This window comes from Pelmatolapia mariae, linkage group LG7 (assembly GCF_036321145.2).
Source record: "Pelmatolapia mariae isolate MD_Pm_ZW linkage group LG7, Pm_UMD_F_2, whole genome shotgun sequence".
NCBI classification, from domain to species: Eukaryota; Metazoa; Chordata; class Actinopteri; order Cichliformes; family Cichlidae; genus Pelmatolapia; species Pelmatolapia mariae.
The window spans coordinates 3,771,487-3,793,302 of NC_086233.1; the positions used below are offsets into that span (position 1 = coordinate 3,771,487).

The 21,816-nt window shown below is 42.5% G+C and overlaps 1 protein-coding gene across 2 annotated transcripts in view; it reads right to left on the bottom strand.

Moving 5' to 3' along the window:
* LOC134630375 (RNA-binding Raly-like protein) overlaps positions 1-21,816 on the bottom strand; it is a 68,547-nt gene that overhangs the window by 29,142 nt on the left and 17,589 nt on the right. For both annotated transcript variants that reach the window (XM_063477595.1, XM_063477594.1), the window contains exon 3: positions 7,545-7,595. In XM_063477595.1, the coding sequence (XP_063333665.1) occupies positions 7,545-7,595 (51 nt within the window). The remainder of the gene's footprint in view (positions 1-7,544; positions 7,596-21,816) is intronic.

A 21,816-nucleotide genomic window follows, 5' to 3' on the forward strand; every position in this document is an offset into this window, starting at 1 on the left:
GCACATTTTGCCCCTTGGGGACAAGAACGCCTTCAGTCATGCCATTGGTTACAGCTTCGGGCTGCCAATGGGCTTGCCATTCCTTACAGTGGCTATTTGGAGCTCAGTGTACTCCTGTGTGGCAAGGAAATGCCCTCTTGTGGGATCCTTATAGTGAAGGACCCTCCTGGTGCCACGCCCTCTGTTCCTGGCATCTTAGGAATGAATGTAATCCGCCACTGTCATCAAGAGCTGTTTGGGGCTTTCAGTGGCTCCTTGTTTAATTCACTTTCTGTATCACAGGCACCAAGATCAGTTTTGGAGGCCTTACATCAGTGTCACCAGTCTGCAGCCCAAGCCCCAGAAGACCCTGTCGGTACTGTCAAGGTACAGGGCCCGCGGGCCGTGCGGATGCCTGGTGGCATCATGCAGCTGGTGGCTACCACCTGTTCTCAGCAGTTGTCAGGTCAGGCCGTGCTTTTTGAGCCTCCTGAGTCTGGGCTGCTAGTTGGGTTGCTGGCCTCTCCATGTTTGGTCCAGGTGGATAAGGGCATTGCCTACATCCCAGTCACCAATGTGGGGACAGCTGAAGCTGTTCTCCACCCGCGGACCTGTTTGGGAGTGATAAGCCAAGCTACTGTTGTGAGCCTCCCTGCTGGTGTTAGCGAGGAACACTCCTTTCCCGTCACAGGTTCCTCCCATACCACAAGCAACCCTGCTCAAGACATGGTGGATGTGATGGACCTGTCTGCTCTCGCTGAGTCAGAACAACATGAGGTAACGTTACTTTTGCAGAAGTACCACTCTGTTTTCTCTGCTCACGAGGGAGACTTGGGCTGTACCAATCTGATCTTGCATGACATACCTCTGCTTGATGACGTACCCGTCCGGCAGAGGTACAGGCGAATTCCTCCTTCTGAATTATGAGGCTATCAGGGCCCATATCAATCAGCTATTGGAGGCCCAGGTAATCAGGGAGAGTAGCAGTCCTTATGCCTCTCCCATTGTCCTGGTCCGCAATAAGGATGGAAGCCTCCGTCTGTGTGTTGACTACCGCTTGCTGAATAGCAAAACGAGGAAGGATGCCTTCCCCTTACCTCGCATCGAGGAAAGTCTGGATGCGCTTGCTGGCGCACGCTGGTTTTCTACAATCGATCTGGCCAGCGGGTACAATCAGGTACCAGTTTCTGAGCAGGATAAGCCCAAGACCGCTTTTTGCACACCGTATGGCCTGTTCGAGTGGAATCATATGCCATTCGGGCTGTGCAATGCTCCGAGTACCTTCCAGCACCTAATGCAGAGGATGTTTGGGGAGCAGCAGTGCCAGTCGCTACTGCTGTACCTGGACGACATCATTGTGTTCTCCTCGTCGGTCTCTCAGCACCTGCAATGGCTGGAGATGGTGCTTGCAAGGCTGCAGCAAGAGGGGCTCAAGGCTAAGCTAGAAAAGTGTGCCTTCTACAGGCAGAAGGTTAGCAACTTGGCCCATGTCATCTCTTGCGAGGGCGTCTCCACTGATCCAGCCAAGGTCGACGCAGTAGCCAAATGGCAGTGTCCTCGTTCCGTGTCAGAGTTGCGATCCTTTTTGGGTTTCGCCAGCTATTACCGGCACTTTGTGGAGGGGTTCGCCACATTGGCGGCTCCCTTGCATCAAGTGGTGGCTAAATTGGCTGGCACCAAGTCAAAGAAGGGCTCGGGACAGACTTTGAGTGCCATCTGGACACCTCAGTGTGAGGAGAGCTTTGAGGCCCTGAAAGCAAAGCTCGTGTCTGCCCCTGTGCTGGTATATGCCAACATCACACGCCCATTTATCCTGGAGATTGATGCCAGCCACAGTGGTTTCGGTGCGGTTCTCTCACAGGAAACAGAAGGTGGTGTTAGGCCAGTCGAGGTCTCCGGCCCCATGAGCGCAACATGGACAATTACAGCTCCATGACGTTGGAGTTTCTTGCGCTCACGTGAGCCATGACCGTAAAGTTCCGGGAGTACCTGCTGGGGCAGAAGTGTGTGGTTTACACTGACAACAATCCACTCAACTACCTCTCTTCAGCTAAGCTGGGTGCCACCGAGCAGACGTGGGCATCCCAGCTGGCAGCCTTCGATTTTGAGATTAAGTATCGATCAGGCCGCAGTAATAGGAATGCTGATACTCTCTCCCGACAGCATGAGACAAGCTCCAGCCTGGCCGAGGGCGTGTTGCCTGGGACTCTTGTCCCGACTTTGCTTCAGCAGGCTCCGTGTCCAGCAGTGTTGCCCTACATTACTCAGTCGGAGATTGGGGCCTTTCCGTCTCATTCTCCGGGGGATATTCGTGCTTTGCAGGAGGCTGACCCCCTCCTGAAGGGTTTCTTGGTATACTGGAGGAGGCAGTCCCTGCCCTCTCTGGGGGAAAGGAGTCAGGTCCCCAAACCAGTCATGGTTCTGCTGCATCAGTGGGATCGTCTGGTGGAGAGGGATGGCATCCTCTATTGCCGGATTTTGCGTCCGGGTGGAGGTGAGGAAGCCCTCCAACTTGTTCTTCCGGAGGCTCTGAAGCCTGAGACCTTGAGGCAGCTACATCAGGACCATAGACACCAAGGTATTGAGCGTACCACTGAATTGGTCAGACAGCGCTGTTATTGGCCAGGGATGTCTTCTGACATCAAGCAGTGGGTCCAAAGTTGTGAGCGTTGTCAAGTCGCAAAAGAATCAGGGTTGGGGTCCCATAGCTATATGGGCCACCTGTTGGCGTCTAGGCAAAATGAAATCTTGGCCATAGACTTCACGGTGTTGGAACCCTGCCGTAATGGGTTTGAGATTGTCCTGGTCATGACTGATGTCTTCAGTAAATACACTGTGGCAATCCCAACCCGGGATCAAAGGGCTTCTACTGTAGCCCAGGTCCTTCTGACAGAGTGGTTCTTTAAGTTCGGCATTCCTAGCCGTATCCACTCTGACCAAGGTAGGAATTTTGAGAGTCTGTTGATACAGCAGTTGTGAATTGTACCAGGTAGCAAAGTCTCGTACCACTCCATACCATCCAGCAGGTAATGGACAGTGTGAACGATTCAATAGAACCCTTCACAACCTTTTGCGTACCCTTCCACCGTCCCGAAAGCGGGACTGGGTTGTGTGCTTACCCCATGTGCTCCTCTGCTACGATAGCACACCCCATCAGGGCACAGGGGAGTCGCCATTTTTCCTGATGTTCGGCAGGGACCCTCGTCTGCCCATCGATTTTCTTTTGGGCCGGGTTCAGGACCCAGTGCCTGGAGAGGTACAGGACTGGGTGGCCGAGCATCAAGCCAGGTTAATGGTGACTTTTGAGGGAGTTCCGGCACGGTTGTCGCTGGCCGCTGACCACCGCAAGGAGTGGCATGATCAGAGAGTCCACCCTGCGCCTTTAAAGGTCGGTCAGCTGGTGTATCTTCGAGATCACAGCGCCCGGGGCCGGCACAAGATCCAGGACCTGTGGAGCTCTGTTGTCTATCAGGTGCTCAGGGCACCTCAAGGGAACGGGGCTGTTTATACCATTGCCCCCGTGGGAGACTTGGAGAAGGTTCAACATGTCCATCGTGACATGTTGAAGGCACAGGTCAGCCTGGGTTCCAGTGAACAGAGGACGTGCCAGTGGCCCTGGGACCTTAGGTGGTGGGTCGTTTTCACACTTTCCTTTGTACAACACTGGGTGCCGGCTGTAGTGAGTTTCTTTTCATGTGGTTTTCTTTTGGGTCCACGGCTGCTGGTAAGTCCCGGTTCCATGGTTGTTTTATTGTACTTTTAGGACACTGTCAACTACGATGCTACATTCAGTATTTTCTTAATGTTTCATTTTATTTTTGTCAGCATAAATAAAACTGTATTAATATTGGAGCCAACCTGCCTCAGTGTGCATCCTTGAATCTGTGCGGCCTCTTTTATTCGTTTTTATCTATTTTTCTTAAATATATATTTCCTGGTGGTGAAATTCCCCTAGGTGGCGTTGTCGTTTTTATTAGTTTTTATCTAACCCCGCTGATCACTTGGTCACATTAAGATACCAGTGGTGCTGTCTCTTTCCTTCGCATTCTTGTTTATTTGGTTAAGATCCCCTCTCAGACGATAAAACAAAGCTTTGATCCTTCATATCTGGAGAATGAACGTGCACACAATGCCTTTTGATTCAAATTGAAATGGTACGCAAACGCCTACAACTCCTCTTATCCTCCTTTGACCTACTGCATACGTAGCTTGTTTCTAGCTACATACGTAAAACACGATTACTTCAGAATGCAGATGGCTTCCACAAACCCACTCCTATGTATCTTTTAATACATTAATTATAAGTGAGTGCATCAATCTGTTAGATGACATGATTACACAGTATCTATGTATATTTATGATTATAGTATCCTGTTTTTCTATTAGATAACCTCAAAAAATTACTGGCTTTAATTAAATATAAATGGAGGAAAAAGTTATCCATAGAGACCAACAAAAAATTTGTAAGCTGTAAACACATTTTCATTTGCTGTAAAGTTGGAAGTTGGATATTTGAATATGAGAGCCAATGGGAGTTTGCTGCCTCAAGTGGACATTAGCTGAACTGCAGATGTTAGCACTTAGTACTGTAACAGTTTCCTGATGAACAGTTTTTCTGACATTATCTGTAACTTGCATGTCAGATCATAATATAATGTTCACTTACATTTGAGACAAGTGAACAAAAACACATTTCTTTTTGAAGTTTTAAGACAGTTAAGTTTTTAACTGTGGTCCATTTTTCAGTTCGATAGTGCAATCTGTCATGTTGTAGAGAGAGGCAGCCATCTATCTTGTTTTTGATTGTCTCTTTTTATGAGTAATTTACTCATATTTCTGTTTTTTATATTTCTTTTCATTCTCTTCATTTTCTTGACTCTTGACATGCATCTGTCTGAGCTTTCTGTCTCTTTTCCATCTCCATCTCATTCTTGCTTTTCTCTCTTTCAATAATCCTGCTTGATTTTAATCTTCCCAGCTTAGCTCTGTCATTTCCTCCTCTCTGTCTGTTTGGTGCCTGATATTTGGTTCTTTATGACTGTATTGTGTTGCTGACTGTGTGCCCCTTTCTGTTTTTATCATAGAGCAAAATATTCTGAGCTGGTTTGGTGGTTTGGTGGATGGGAGGCCAACAGCTGCACTCCTCTTCACAAAATGCCTCTTCAAACTGGCTGAAATCTGAGCACAACAAGGTCAAACTGAGATTTTTATCTTTTCCCAGAGCCATGAAACAGCTTTCTGAGACAAGCAGATCCTCTCCTAACCTCACAGTCTTGTGTTGGCTGCCAACCAACAGGAAATCACTTTGCCACTTTGCAAGAGTCGAGACAATTCATGTTCTCAGAGGGTGACCAATTTTCACCTCTCAGCTGTAAATGTGCAGTCTGAGTCACTCTGAAAATAACTTTTATAAGATGCTGAAAAGCTGCAAACTTGAGATTGGAGGTGGTTCAGACCTGATGAGCAAATTGTTTGGGGGACATCAAAACAAAAATATCAGCTCAATTGTTGTGTGGAGCGTCATTTTCATTCTCAGGGTGTCAAATGCTGCCATTAGGTCAGAATCTGCCGGGCTGTCAGAGAAAACCTGTTACACCACATTAGCATTGGTGCTTTCACGCTAGTGATGTGTCGGTCGCAAACGAAACGGCTCTTAGAGCCGACTCTTTGAAGTGAACGACGCGAGCTGGCTGCTATTGGGAGCCGTGCTTCTTCTTTTTTTTCTTTCGCTCACCCTCTCTGTCTCTTGCACTTTTTTTTGCTGCACTCCGCATGTGAGCCTTGTGCTTGCGCTGAGCAGAGGGGGAAGGGGCGGTAGTTACGCTGGCAGTAGCACAGGAACAGAGCGGGAGGGAAAGAGAGAGAAAGAGAGCCAGGGACAACAACAAGAGACAACATCGTCACATTAGAAAGGTATAGTAATCATCCACAATTATTTTCAGTTGCGGATGATAAAGGATTCAGAAAGTTTATTCATGCAGTGAATCCTATGTATGCAATTCCAAGCAGGAAAACACTCTCCCAAAAAATCATCCCAGGCCCATATGACAGAGAATGTGCATCCTCTTTTTGTTTTGCATATTTTAATTTATATTTTATTGTGTTGTGGCTTGCAGTGTTTTCTGTTGTTTCACTTTAAATTTGTTTAAAAGGAGAAAGCTGAAAATGTAAATAGTTAGAAGTTGAAATGTAAATAGTTGGTTTTTGTATTTTATAGTTTATTTATTACATTTTATGTGGAGTGCATAAATAAAAGTATATTTACGGTGGCCCCTAGAGACGAAGCGCGTACAAACTCCGAAGCGCAACGGAAGTGCTCCAGGATGCTAGGGGCAGTGTTGTGTTTTGGAGTTTGTACGTGCTTTGTCTCTAGGGGCCCCCGTATATATTTATATATAAACGAAAGAGCCGGCTCTTTTTAGTGAGCCGAGCCAAAAGAGCCGGTTCTCTAAAAAGTGCCGGAATTCCCATCACTATTTCACGCACTGGTCGCAGCTATACCACACAGAGCAAGTATGGATAAGCAGACAACAAGGGTTATGTTGGCTTAAATAGTTAAACTACTAACCAGCAGACCACAACAGAGAACTTCTAAGAATTCCCACTCTCTAGAATTCCAGTTTCATGGGGGCATTCACAGTAATCCAGAATAAACGAGGGCTGTATGGAGTTGGAGATCAAAAATGTAGGGGGTAATATAGTGAGGTAAACATTTTTTCAGATGACCCAAGACTTTCAGATCTCGTTGCATCCAAGTGCCTCCTGCTGCACTTCTGCTGAACTGCAGTTGGTTTCCGTACAATAGATTAACAGGAAGTGGACTGGCAGCCCTACATCAGCTCTGACAACCATTTGTGGTCCATTTGGGAGCTACACATTTCTGCTTTGCTTTTACTCTGTATTTATGGCTCAGAGACACTAAAGTACTAGGAAAATTGGTTGTGCAGTGATTGCTTTGAATTTTTTCGCATCGGAGACTAATTGCAAGCAATTACAGTGGTCAACTGGTCATCCAGAAGTTGGACATGCAACAACCTTCACCTCTGAAGGGCAATCAGTGTCAACCACCATGTGACTGCACGGATTACCTGCTAAGAAGCAACCTGTCTCCAAACAGTTGCAGTCCCTCTCAGTTTGACTGCAGACACACTGAGAAAGATTGGCGAGGGTCTGCAGATAACTGCTGTCTTATTTATAAATGCAGACAAATTATTTCTTTGAAGCAAGCATTTCAAAAGCAACAAGGTCACAAGTTCATGGCATATGGTAATCATTTTTGGTCATGTCACAAGCTTCAGCCGCTGTTTTCCATTTGTGTGGACTGAGTTTGGGGCACCAAAACTACTTAGACAGGTTTGGAAAAAGGTTCAGTTTTGAGTTAAAATTTGAAAATGCAGTGTTTTTTGTTTGAGTGGCAACAAACCAAACTGAACTTTACCAAAGTGCCAGTGCAACTGAACAACGCACAATTAACTTTATATAGATCACTGATCATTGATCCTTCTTGGGGTCTCCCCCATTTAAAAAGCAGTTCTGTCAGTTCTGTGAACCATTCATGGACTTACCGGTTATAGCAGTCATCCGGGTATTTGTCATACTCCATGTCATAATCAGATCTGAGGAGAGAGCAAGAATAAAGAGCTTAGAAATGATTGGAAGAGGATATTCTTCTAACCTGATGTTGGAAAACTGTTTGTATTCATTACATAAAATGTTAAAGACTGGACACGTGCAGTCTTCTTGGGACAAACTGGGTCATTTGTTCATGTTTTAATTATTCTGAATCAAATAAAAGAGAATGTCAGGTTAATGTTGGAAGGTGGATGGATGGCTCAGCAGACTTTGAAACAGAAGAGTGTTTGTTTCCTGTTTCCTGTCACTAAAGGTTTTCTTTTAACCGTAACCAAAAATCACATCATCACTGACTTCTATCAACTAAATGATACAGTTGCACTAAACATACTGTGATTTTGTGCCAGGCTTTGTCAGCATTGTCACCAAATAAGAGGGGTGTATGTTTGAATCGTGAGAGACAAATGAATCAGTCCTGCTCATAAAATGGTTGGGATGTTCTAGATGTAGTGGAAAACAACTACACTACTTTTGAGATGCACACACAGTAAAGCTCACTAGTTCGAGGTAACCACTGATTCTGTTCAAATGTACACACGGTTTAGGGTAGTTTTATGTTCAGATCTGACACACAGTCCTTCTTCAGTCCGAGCTTCATGAAGCTGCTCAACAGGCTGAGCAGACCAGATGGCATCCAGACCTACTTATCCCAAAGAGCCTCTGGGCAGGGCTGCACTAGGTTCATTACATCAACAAAGCCACAGGCTGCCTGTACATGTTCTCATTTTCATACTTCTAGGCTGTGCTGGCCCAAATCCCCTAAAATAGTCCAAATGAAGCCGTGGCATGTGACATGAAGCAGCTCAGATTTGGGCAGAACATTTTTGCAAACAAAGGGCAAATGTTCGGTCGCCCCTGCCTCATCCTGACCACATCAGAGTTACATTAACTGACTATTTTCCAGCACTGATGGAGTCTTTTTAACAGAAAAACCTCAACGCTGAACTGATTGTGGCTCTTAAATGCAGCACTATGAAGAACAGTGCTGTCAGTGTTGATGGTTTGCAGGGTTAATTTCGGGAGCAAATTTTGATTTAGCTTTAGTTAGAATGTGGGTATTATTTTAGTCGACTGAATATCATAAGATTATAGTAGATGAATGATACAGTTGACCAAAAAGTGTAAAGAATTTTGTGTGTTCCCTGGTGGGGGCTCACAGAGTTTAAACAGCATCTGTATATGTATCCATGTGTCTACTGTTCTCTTCCTCCCAAGAATTGAAAAAAAAACCTGAAGGGCGAGAGACTGGCGAGCATCCAGGGTGTACCCTGCCTCTCACCCTAAGACAGTTGGGATAGTGGGAGAGAATGGATGGATGTTTCAAATGTGATCACCTGTACGAATTTAACCTTACTGTACAAGGAAATCACTTCTGATTGGATCACTTCTAAAGTCGGATCTCAATATTTTATAGTTTTTATTAGTTGATGAAAGTAGCGATTTTATCATAGTTTTGCCTTTGTGCATTTGTTTTATTTAATCACTTTGTTGTTTTCATCAGAAAAAAAGGTTATTAATGAAAACTAGTTAACCATGTCACAGAGTGCTTGAGCCTTTGGATTCAGCTGTTATTTTGCAGCAGTAATATTTATCAGTATAACCCTGATTGGCAACAAATTGCTGCACAAAGATTATTTTTAGTTTTGATACTTTACCTACAGTTTGTGAATAATACAGTTTTGTGTATAGTGAGGTGTTTTAATAGTGTTTTATTGCTTCGCTAAAGGAATGAAATGTATTTTTTAAACAGCATTTTTTGGTAACATAGTAGCTATTTATTTAGTTATACAGTTAATAATATTTTACAATTATTCAGCCAGGAATGAGTGCAGAAAGATGAAGAAATCCACACAGAGTGACTGCAGGAGGCTGTCAGCATATTTAAAAGAATAAAAGACAGGCAGCACAAAATGGCATGTTACCTTTCTGTAAAAGTCACTGCACGCCACTGCTTTCATAACATTAACCCTACACTGCTGAATCCTCCATCACAATCTTGGATCTTCTGCGATCACTACAGGGACAGAGGGGTAGGTGCTCCTGGGTGCTGAAGCAGCGCACACTATCGGATTATCTGTCAGTGAAGTGAGATGCTTCCAGGTTTAGCAAGCTCCTTATTGGGAGACTTTTGATCACAGTCTGAAATGACACCAGTAACTTCAGCACCCACTGCGGCAAAGAGGGGTGAGCCATCAGAATAAAATAAACAGGAAAAGTTATCTCCCTGCAGAAATGCATAAAACAGAAAAATATATCACCTCTGCATCAACCTCCCTTGATGCATCTGATTATGCTCAAACACCGATTTAAGTCCATTTAGCTTTTATTTCGCCTCTTTAAATGCACTGACTGCAATGTTTTAGAGGCTCTGTTTTAAATGCAGAAAAACAAAAACTTCTGGTGGTTTTGACGTGACACAGTCTGTTTTTTTCTTTACTTGCCATCATAAATGTCTCACTGTCATTAAAATATTAAAATTTAAATAATTGTTAAAATGTCATTATGAATTATTTGTGGGACACTGAGACGAGTCCAGTCATATAAAAATCCCAAAAGGTAACAGACATGGAAACTCTGAAGTGATAACAGTCAGAGATAAATCATCAAGACAAAGGGAGAGAAGAAACCTGTTTTAATGTGTAAACTACTCTGAAAACAGGTGGCACAACTGGATCCTGATAACAACACAGAGAAGAAAAGTGTAGCCCGGACTTGTGGCACTATTCATCCATCCAGCTGTAAAATCAATAACCATCTCACACAAACACAGCAGAGATGAACCTCTGTAACTGAGGACTGAGCTTAATAAAGATAGGACAGGAGGAGACGCAGCGAGGCGTCCAGAGAGCCGCACAGGGATGAACAGACAGAAAGGGGAAGGCTAATAGGAAAACAGGAGATTTGGAGCAAAATCCATGTCCTTCCACCATTACTCTGGCTGCTGCCATCATTCATCTTCATCAGCAGCTATGGGTATTAATCAGCATTTAACAGCGGTATCGATCAGGCGCCACCTTAGAGCTCCGGCTCAGTCGTGCATCTCCTATCGAGCTTTGTAAGAGCAAAGCTCTAAACGTGACTATTGATCTGTGGGGCAGCTCTGCTCCTCTGCGCTGGGATCACACTAAACAACTCTGTTATGGCGCACACTGCTGGTTTATCTGTGCAATTAGTTTTGATGTTACAGCCCACCTCAGAGGATGCGCGCCGCTTTGATTATGAGCACATAACAGGCCATATAACTAGCTACAAACTCCTCTTAATCCCTGTAAAAAATATCCTTCAGGCTGTTCTGCATTTTATATATGCGCTCAGGCCGACTGTGGCATGTTTAGAAAAATGAATTTTTTCTTCCTTGTGACTCCTGGAGGTGTCAGAGCACTTTTCACCTGACTGATTTCACAGCAGCTTCATGAGCATTTAAAAGACTCCAGTAAAAGGAATGAAGTGAAGATGTTGTTTAACTCTGATCTAGTTTGAGTGGGCACATTTAAAGTTAATGCATTTCCAAAACCCAATTCTACAGGCACTTATTATTATGGGGTTCACTTGCTTTATGATCATCTGGTAGATATTTATCATGTCCACCATCTATTCCCAACTGAAGTCATTCAAATTTTACCTTCATACTCTGAATATTTTCACAGGAGGAGGTTGTAACTTGGAGCCTTTTTATTTACCTCATTTTTTTATAGAATATTGACCCATCATAAAAATTCAGAAGTACAAGACATGCACAGAAAATTTCCAGAATGAAAAACACATTTGAGCATTTCTACGACGTAAATGTTACTGAGATGATGGAAGCTGAACGAGAACTTTCACATGCTCTGTCTTGGTTTGAACAGCCACCTATTCTATAAACATCCAGGGTGCCGGCGCGTGTTTCTCCTCCTCTGTCACAGACTGTGAGTCGCTGCAGTTTTGCTACTGAAACGATGATACCTCATGAAAAAAAAATAACCTGAAAAAGGGCAGATTTCAGCCTTAGAACTTAAACAGTGCTACTTTTTAACTCACCCACATGTTCAAGGGCTGGACTCGGAAAATATTCATAGCATGAAGGTAAAATTTTGCATAACTGGCACAAAAACAAATCAACCAGTTGGATTGGAACATAACTTAAAAATGAAACCATATGCACAGTAAAGTGATGTCCTTGTAGATGACAGCGGGAGGAGGAAGAAAGTGTGTGTGCACCTCAGAAATAGTTCAGACTTTGACTAACCGGGTCACGAATTCTCTCCAGAAATGGCTGATGAGCTTTTAGATGTATTTCGTGGTAGTTTGAGTAAGTGCCATTTAGTTAAATTATATTCAAGAGAACATAGACATCTACAGTTAGGTAATATATTCAATGCTGTGCAGCACACACCAAAATATGGATAAACAGCACTGTGGCCCAGAGAAGTAATTTAAACTCAGACCTCTTCAAAAAGAAATGTTCTGCACTCATATAGCACATTCAAACTTTAGCGTTTCTGTAAGTGCTTTGCAGTGTAAAACACACACACATGCATGGCTAACAGGCAGCGGGACAGACGAGCTACAGTCACTACACAAACATGCATGAACTTTGATCATCTGGACAAATGCTCTGAAAGCAGTCCAACACAGACTGTGCTTGTATTTTATTTCAATATTTCATTGGCTAATCAAGATCAGGAAGAATTTACAGATTGGAATTTTTGGTTCATTCAGGACTTTTTGCAGCTCACCACATATTAACACAACCTCTGCAGCTGTTCCAGATTGGAGGAGGAGGATCGGAAGTAATCCCACGCAAATAGGTTTTAACTCCATGACATACATCACAGCTGGCAGTGTTCCTGATTAAATTACTCAAATCCACCTAATCGGTCCACAGTATTTAAAGATAGAAAGCTTTTATTCAGCATTTTTAACGCTTATATTGTGGAGTATCTTGGTCCTTTCAGGGGCATTTCACAACCTCTGCCACAGAGGTTAAGCTGCAGTCTCTCCATCAGCAGCTTTCACTGAGGTTTAGTGGACAGGATCAGCCTCAGGCTACGACAAGCTAATTAGATCAGGAATATCCAGATTTGAGTCCTGAGGGGGTAAAAGTGGGGTCAGGCGCTGAATTCAAATTAATTTAAAAGTGCCAAAACACTTTCCACAGCCCTCAGGGTGGATTATAAAATATTCATTTGTCACTCTCTACAAATAAAACACCAAATTTGAAGCACTAATTACTTTTTAAAAACAAAAAGTTCAGGAGTGTAACACACATGTGATGCCCTGAAATAATAAACATAATTAATCAAATCAGGGGGATATGTTTAAAACAAGTTTTAAAATAACCCTGAAGCCTATGAAGTCATGAAATTAACAGGGTGTTTCCAAAAGTCAGGGTGGCGTCTTCCTAGCCTGTGTGTACCTACATGGATATACATTCCCACATCTTCACTGTCATGCTGAACGATGTTGCAGGCAGCATAACGACTTCTCCAGACCCTTTCACGTCTGTCACATGTGCTCGGGGTGAACCTGCTCCCATTTGGGAAAAGCACAATATGATACGTGATTTTGATTTTCTCAAGAAAATATTACAAAGTCATCTGGATCCAGGGACTTTTCCTTGGTGTCCATGTCATTTGGTATTAAATTAAGTAATCTTAGTGTATTTATCAAAGACACTGAAAATGTTTACCTCAATATTAATAATATTTCCAGATTAGCAGGAACAAGCATTGGTACTACTTGCTTCATCACAGACGTTACAATGATGAACCTTCGCGGTTGAGACTGTTTCCCATGATATCACTGCTCAAAGTTAATGTTAGAAAAAAAATTATCCTGAAGAGAAACAAAATGAGATGCAGATGCTTGGAGTTGGTGCATTGATGTTGTCGGAGTCTTTAACAGAGCTTAAATTTGTTTTTCAGCCCTGAACATTTAATGTGTGTGTCTGCTGTACTTTTGCTGTACAGGTCCGTCGTGGTGAAGAGAGAGCACGGTGGAGCTGTGTGTCTATTACACGTTTTTAGAGCCATACTGGATTGGGAAGCCACTGTAAAATTCACACTGCAGCTCAACAGAACTATAAATGAAACAACTCATTTTGATTCGAAGTTCATTCATTAACTGAATTCTCCGACCACTTAATTAGTAAAACAAACCAATAAAATCGTGCCCGTCACTGGCTCGGCCAACAGAGTGCTGCAGGAATGAGTCTGAAAACCCAGAAATGAGTTAGTATTTTTGGCTTTTTGGCTCCCTGGTCAGTGGGTTATGTGGATGGCTTTTTGGTTAGATGCCTGAAGTGTGTTTAAGATGAGCTTTAAACATAACACAGAGTTTATCTTCTGCATTAATCCAAAAGCTGTTCGAAAATCCCACTCACAGGTTTGCCTTTTTTCCATGATTCACTGACTGATTGCTGATGTATTCACTCCCATTTATCATTTCCCACCAGCTAAGAGGAGAAGTCTAAATTCAAGAGCTCAAATATTCTCAAATGTGATAATAATTAATGGTGTGCTGATTCTTAGCGGTAAATTGTTATTTTACAAAGCTCTTTGTTATTATTGTGGTTTTTTTATTGTCATTTAATTTCTTTGTAAATGTTTCCTCGATAGTAGATCACTACACGCGTTGGTGCTGTGGTATAAAATCCAGAACGCTATAAAAGTGTAGAACTGAGCTCCTAATCACACAGAAAAGCCCTTTCAGGTGTTAATAAGGGCTTTAATTTGCTCTGCACTGCACTGCTGTAGACCCTAATGGTGTTATTATCGAGCTCTGTGGCTTTTCTCCTGATGGGAATAATTACACAGCAGCGAGGAACGTCAATGAACATCGTGGACAAACACACTGAGAGAGAGCGTTTGTCGAGAGCGGGAGAAATCAATGGTGTGTTCAAACATCCCTCCCCCTCTCTGCAGAGGGGGATGAGAATCTGCTCGCCGTTTTGTAAAGAAAAACGTAGAGAGAAAAAAAAAAGCATTTGAGTGTTTACAAAGTGAGCAAACATGGCTGAACTAAAATGAACAATGGGAGGTGACACGGCGAGGAAACGATGAAGAATTTACATTTTACCAACCACCACTTAATGCTAACCCTCCTCCGACGCTAATGATAGCATTCAGCATCGGTAACCCCCTTCCGCTGCTTGCGCTCTCACGCGCTGAACATCAAATCAGCGCGTGCGTGCGCGCTCATCAATATTCATGTGCTCCTGAGTGAGTGTCAGACGGCAGGTGAGACCATGCTGTGCACTTCCAACGGTTCCATTTATTCTGATTTACCGCTCACCCTCAGCAGCCCGCCGCAGTGTCATAAATCAGGCGGCGTACCGTAGCTTGGCGAGGAGGAGGTTAATGGGCCATTCAGCCGTACTCGGTCCGAGCAGAAAGCCAGGTCAGGGGGGAGACGTGGCTCGGCTGGTGAGCGCTGTGAGCGTTGAGGTCACTGTGAGCTGGCTGCAGGAGCACTAATATTGTTTTACAAATACAGCTTATGTCAACATCTGAGAAAACCTACAATTCAGCAAATACAACTTTTAAAAAGTGTCTCAAAAAGTAAAAGAAAGCAGTTTAATCTGCAGTTCATTTATATAATTAAACCAGATTTAACAGAGCTATGAAATTTGAGTCCCCTATGGATCTGAAAGTACTAATCCATTCACTCATGCAAAAGAAAACTCACAGCTGAAGCACTTTGACTCCTTGGATTGCCGTAGAACTCTAACACATTGCTGTACATTAGGAAAAATCCCCCAATACAGCACTCCAATCAAATTATTTGGATGCATAATGAATGTTTCACACCATCAAATTGAACAATTTCTATGAAACTTGAAAAATTCTGCTAATCTCCATGTTCTTCTTACTGGGCACTACCAGAGCAGCTTTGCAATAGTCACAGTTATAAATAATCCCTGTTTAGCCTAACCTGATCTTAATGTAGCCCCTCAGTACATCCTGTGCCAACTTTCTCCTTCTGTGCACACCACCAGTTATGTGCGTAATATGAGCATATTAGTGATATCCACTTTCTACAATATCCAAAACTGAGTGTTTAAAACTGTAGAACTGAGCTCATCAACAGTCTGTGGTTCAGTCCGCAGCTATTTGGAGAATAACACACATTTGCTAATTTTCTGCTTCCCTCTGTATACCACAGTGCATTTTAAATCAGTGAAGACGTGACTCAAGAACACATTTCCAGCTTTAAGTCAAAGTGTTTAACAAACGTTTTGCATTAACTGTTTAGGAATTAAAGTCTTTTTTACACACAGCCCTCCATTTTCATAGGCTCAAAATGTATTGGACAATTCACAAATTTAGTAAATAAAAGATCACAATCACAAGATAACCGTTATGATTCCAAGTGTTTGACTGTTAGCTGTTCACTGGAACTCTCAATGTGAGGTCCAGAGAAATGAGGATGCCAGTGATGGAGGCGGTCAGTGGGCTGAAACGTTCAGAAAGACAGCAAAAAGTGACAAAATCAACAATCTGATTCACTGAACAGCTCAGCAAAACCCAAAGGCCTGGAAGACCATGAAAGCAGAAGATTGCAGAATTATTTCCACGATTAAGACAAAGTCTCAGTGAAGAATACCCTTGAGGAGGTAGGTGTCTTCTTGTGAAGATCTACAATCAAAAGGCTCCTTTACGAATGGAAATAGACTATTTATAACAACATGCAAACCACTGGTTAGGTCAGATTAGCTCTTAAAAACATCTAAAAGCACCGCGGAGTCCAGGAAAAAAGATCTTTGGGCAGATGGAACCAAGGTGAGTGATGGGAAGAGAAAATGATGGAGACGGTGAGAAACGTAACATTTACCCTGTCATTTCGTAGCTCAAATGGCTCACACTCCATCACTCTTTACATCTTATTGCCTGAAAACTAACAAATGTGACTTTGATGTTGAGCACAACTTGACTGAAAACAGATTAGTTGATCAACATGTGTAAGATTGCCTTCCTCTCCCTGAGCCTGGTTCTACTGGAGGTTTCTTACTGTTAAAAGGGAGTTTTTATTTCCCACTGTCGCCAGAGCACTTACTCACAGAGGATCATCTGATTGTTGGGGTCTTCTCTGTTTTCTCTCTATTATTGTAGGGTCTTTACCTTAAATTTGGTACTTGGAGGCAATAATATTTAAATCCTAAACCGTTAATGCAATACTTTTGTTAAACTCTTTCAATTAAAGCTCAAAGACTACATTTCAACTGTCTGATATAAAATCCACTCCGCTGGCGTACAGAGGCAAAACTACAAAAATGTTTTCACTGTTCACAAACCTATGGCTCTAACTGTAACTGTAATTCTAAACTCACCCCCACCCCAAATACTACTATGTACTACTAATACTATGTATTAATAATACATAAAGTACCACAAGCAGCATTCAGAAATGTGTGGTAATAATTCCAAAGACAAGTTTCAGGCAGAATATATCCATGGCTCAAACTTCTAAAGCTATTTATTCTGAATCTATATATGCAGAGCACACATGCAGATGAGAGGAAGGAAGGCTGTAGTTCAAGGAGAAAGACAAAGCACAATCTGAGGCGAGAACAGGACAATGTACGGCCTGTGCTTAAACCCAAAAGGTGTAAAAATCCCGGGAAGTATTCAAAATGGGAATTCAGACTAATTATGAAATATGAATTACACATCCTGCATTGTGGTTTCTGCACTTTGCTAGATAAATGCTTTAATACAAAAGCGCCAAAAACATATTTTAAAGTGAAAAATAATTTGTTTCACTGCATAATAATGGACGATGTAGGGATTATCATTTTCTCACATTCAGTGAACATACAGAAAAAGATGACAGATGTAAACAGTTTTAAATCTTTTCTCACTGTGAGCTCCAAACAGGACCTGCCGGCCAACCTGCATCCACAGTCTTATCTTAATTATATTTAAACTGCGTGTTTTGTTTGCATGTAAACACACTCGGCCATTTCAGAGTCGATGAGGTGAAACCGGCAGCCGGCAGCACAGCTCCATCAGAGGCGACATTTAAATTTAAACAAGGAGGCTGTTTAGTTTCCTCTCTTTATCTTCCCTCTGAGTGTGTGTGTGTGTGCGAGTGTGTGTGTTAAATGGTTTTTGTTTTCTTGTGAGTTTTTTGTGCCGCCTCTTTATCGAACTGTTATTTTTCTCCTCAAAAGAAACGCTGATTCATCTCTTTATGCTAAACGCTCATCTCAGCAGGGCGATCGAGGGACAAGAAGACATAATTACAGAGTTCTGCTCGGTGCCCTCGCTCTGTGTCTCTCCCATCATCGCTATCTCTCTCTCCATCTCACCCTCGTCCTCTGTCTCTCCTTTGATTTCTTTTTTTTGCCCCCGCTTAGTTGATGTGAAGTTAATCAGGAGGTAGGAAAACACACTTTGCAGTCTGAAGGTCTGCCTCCAACAAAAGCGCAGATCAATGTGAGGACTGTACAACCCCAGAGCTGCCGGGAACCTGAGAGGCCTCCCCATCGGTTAATTAAATGCTGATTCACATGGATTCAGGGGGCACCGACCTGCAGGCATCCCTGCACGTGGAAGGAGGAGGCTTCACTGAAGTCAATAGTTCTAAGATTTTTGCAGCTGATAGAAAAAAAAGAAACAAAATAACGTCTCAATAAGAAAATGAGACAGACAGCTATGGAGCTGCAGGTGACACGGTAGCTGGAACCCACTGAGCGTTTCCCGTCAGGGACACAGTTGTTAAATGTTTCCCTTATTGGATGTTTACAATATCATCAACAAATACAAAGTAGGGCTTTTAATGCCGCCATTTCACATGATAGTTAAACACATTTAAAGTGGGCCTACTAAGTAGATCATTACCAGCTCCATGTCTTTATTCTTGGACTGCAGTAGAGCAGCTTTGCATCATTCACAGTTCTACACATTCGTATGTCTCATCCACGTTGTGCCATGAACCATTTTAATGTGAGGAGCAGCAGAAAATCTGTAGCTTCTTATGAAAGTGTTTTTATTTAACTTTATTTAACTCCTAGGTATGGCACGAAAACATCGAGGGAATGTGTCCTGTCATCAATCCTAAATAGACCAACCGCCTGCCTGCAGAAGAAGAACGCTGGAATTTGATGTTTTATGTGTAATTTAATGGACACTGGTAGCAATGCACATACTCAAGTCTACCTTGTGGACTCACACACACACACCACTCATTTACATGTACATTACATCCACTCATTTCATACAATAAAACTGTGCATTCACTTAAATATTGTGCATATTGTAATTGGGTTGTATTTATATATGTGTGTGTATTGTATATATCTGTATATGTATGCATATTGATTGTACTTTGGTCATTGTTTGACTCATATACATTTCAATGACAATAAATCGAATCTAATCTAATCTAAAATTTCTTTCTCTCTAAGGAAAAACTAGAGAATTAAAGTGACACTTTATTTAACTACAGAGATACAGTCCTGTGAAAAATGAAGTACGCCCTGAGATTCAGTCACTTGTAGAACCTCCTTTAGCAGCAATAACTTGAAGGAATGGCTTTCTACATGACTTTATCGCCCTCTCACATCGCATCACATTTTGGCTCACTCATTACAGAGCTGCTTCAGTTCACTGAGGTTTGCAGGATTCATTAATACACAGCTCTCTGAAGGTCCCACCACAGCATTTCGGTCAGTTTGAGGTCTGGATTCGTTGGCTTTGCATTATTGTCCAGTTGGTTTGGTCTGAGCTTTAGCTGTCAGACATATGTCCTCAGATCTGACTCTAGAACACTCTGATATACAGTTAATGGTCAACTCAGTGACCCCCAGGTGCCCAAATCATCAGCCCTCCATCATTGTGCTGACAGTTGGTTTGAGGTGTTTGTGCTGATATGGTATTTGTTGTTGTTGTTGTTGTATTTTTCTAATGTCCTACTGTTTATTCAGGACAAATATCTCCACTTTTGGTCTCATCTGTACACAGGACATTGTTCTGGTGGGTTTTTCAGATACAGCTTTGCAAACCTAAGTCATGCAGCCGCGTTCTTTCTGGAGAGAAACAAGCCACACTCGTTCAGTCTTTTACGAATTTCACTGTCAAGAACATTTAAATTGCCATCTGAGGCCTGTAGAGGCTGAGATGGAGCTCTTGGGTTTTTTGCAGTTTTTCTGCTTGGATGAAGATTGTGGCACACCTAAATGCTCCAGACCACCATGTACTGCCAAAACCTCTGTTTTTCTAAAGGTGCTCACTCTTACTGGTCATCAATTAATCAAGTGCATTTGAGTAGCAGCACCTGACTACTACTTAACATCTTAATTCTTATGTAAGCAATGAGGGTGTACTTAATTTTTCACATGACTATATATCTGTGTCAGGGCAAGGGGCTGAACATGAGCCTAAAATGTTTGCCTAACATTTTTCACCCCAATTTGCGACATTATATTACAAAATACAGATTACAAATATTCTTGATTTCCTGTGACCCTCCTCCCGTCAGCAGACAGGTTAAAAAGAAAATCATGGAAACAGTGCTGTGCCAAACTGGCACATCACACGAGTGAGTGTGGGTCTCTCATTGTGTGCTTGGATCCTGAGCAGAGGACTGGACGGCAGCCCCAGAGACTAAAGCGCTGAGCCCGGATCAGTTTGGAAACACCATCTGTCTGTACATCAGTAATCACATTCCTCCAGCATTAGAAAGCGCAACCATAACATTGATGATGCTTTTGGAAAGTGACGCCTTTTTTTGGAGACCTAAAATCTTTCAGGAGACTTGATTTTAGAAGAAGAGCACAGTTAGTTTTAGGTTGTTGATTAGCCATTAGGATTTAGCGAAAGTGCTAAACAGGCCGAAATGCAGGACATCGACAGAACACAAAGAGAACACATAAATGTTTAAATTGAGAAAAGTTACCATTTTAGGAAGAATATTAGCTCATTTTGACTAAATAAAATAAATAAATGGGTTTCTGAGATTTGCAAATCATTGTGTTCTGTTTTTATTTACATCTTACACCCTGTCCCCACTTTTTAAGAGGTGGAGTTATGAAGAACAGCACTGAGAACACACTCAGCATTAAGGATAATTAACACATATCGTTTGGCACAAGAGTCGCACGAAAAAGCAAAACCATGATCCATCCATTCTCTTCCACTTATCCAATCTTAAAAACCGTAAAACCCTCAAGCAGTCAGCAACAAATTCAGTCTGAATTGTTTTTTTTCTCTTCCAACACCAAAGTGAATGTTATTGACTGGCCTGCACAAAGCCTGACTTGAATCCCATTGAAAATCTGAGGGGTGAAATGAAGCCAAACGACCATCAAATCTGGAGAAGCTCGAGAAATTTTCCAAAGAAGAATCCGCTGGGATTGCTCAGGAGACTCGTGAGAGACTCGCTGAAAACTACAACAAATGACTGCAGGCTGTTATCCATTCAATTCAGCTTTATTAATATAGTGCCAAAATTACAACAACAGTTCCCTCCAGGTGCTTTATATTTTAAGGTAAAGGCCCTACAATAATAGACAGAAAACACCATAAGAGTCCCCCATGAGGAAACACCTGGCGACAGTAGGATGGAAAAACTCCAATTTAACAGGAAGAACCAAGATCAGGGAGGGGTGGCCAACTTCCGTGACTGGTGGCTTTTTTTTATCCCCCAAAAAGGATACAAAAGGATAAGTACTGACATCGGAGGATATAACAGTTTTACCCTGGTGGTTCTTGTTTTTTGTGAAAAGTAAAATAATGCAAGCTTTCAAAATAAAACTAGGATGTTTGGAAAAATGATTCTGTTCTCCAGAAGACATCAGGTTTCTGACATTCCACTTAGTAGTTTTGTGCTTACTGGAAAAAAGTCACAATAGTTAGAAGTGACCAAAAAAATTCAGGGTCCTCAGAAGTACAAAAGTATTTGTGTGTCTGCATGAGTCCCAAACACAGAGGATGCAGCCATCGATCATATCTGAGAGATTCAGTAAAGCTTCTGTGAGAGGCAGCATAATCGCACAACAGTCCCTGTGTGTGTGTGTGTGTGTGTGTGTGTGTGTGTGTGTGTGTGTGTGTGTGTGTGTGTGTGTGTGTGTGTGTGTGTGTGTGTGTGTGTGTGACTGAAGTCATCATGTCATGTAAGCCAGCAGCTGCTGGACTTTGTGACACGGCTCATCCAGCATGATGACAAACACCCTCGCCTCACACTGACATGCACTCAAAATAAACAAAGATGTGGAGCGAGAGT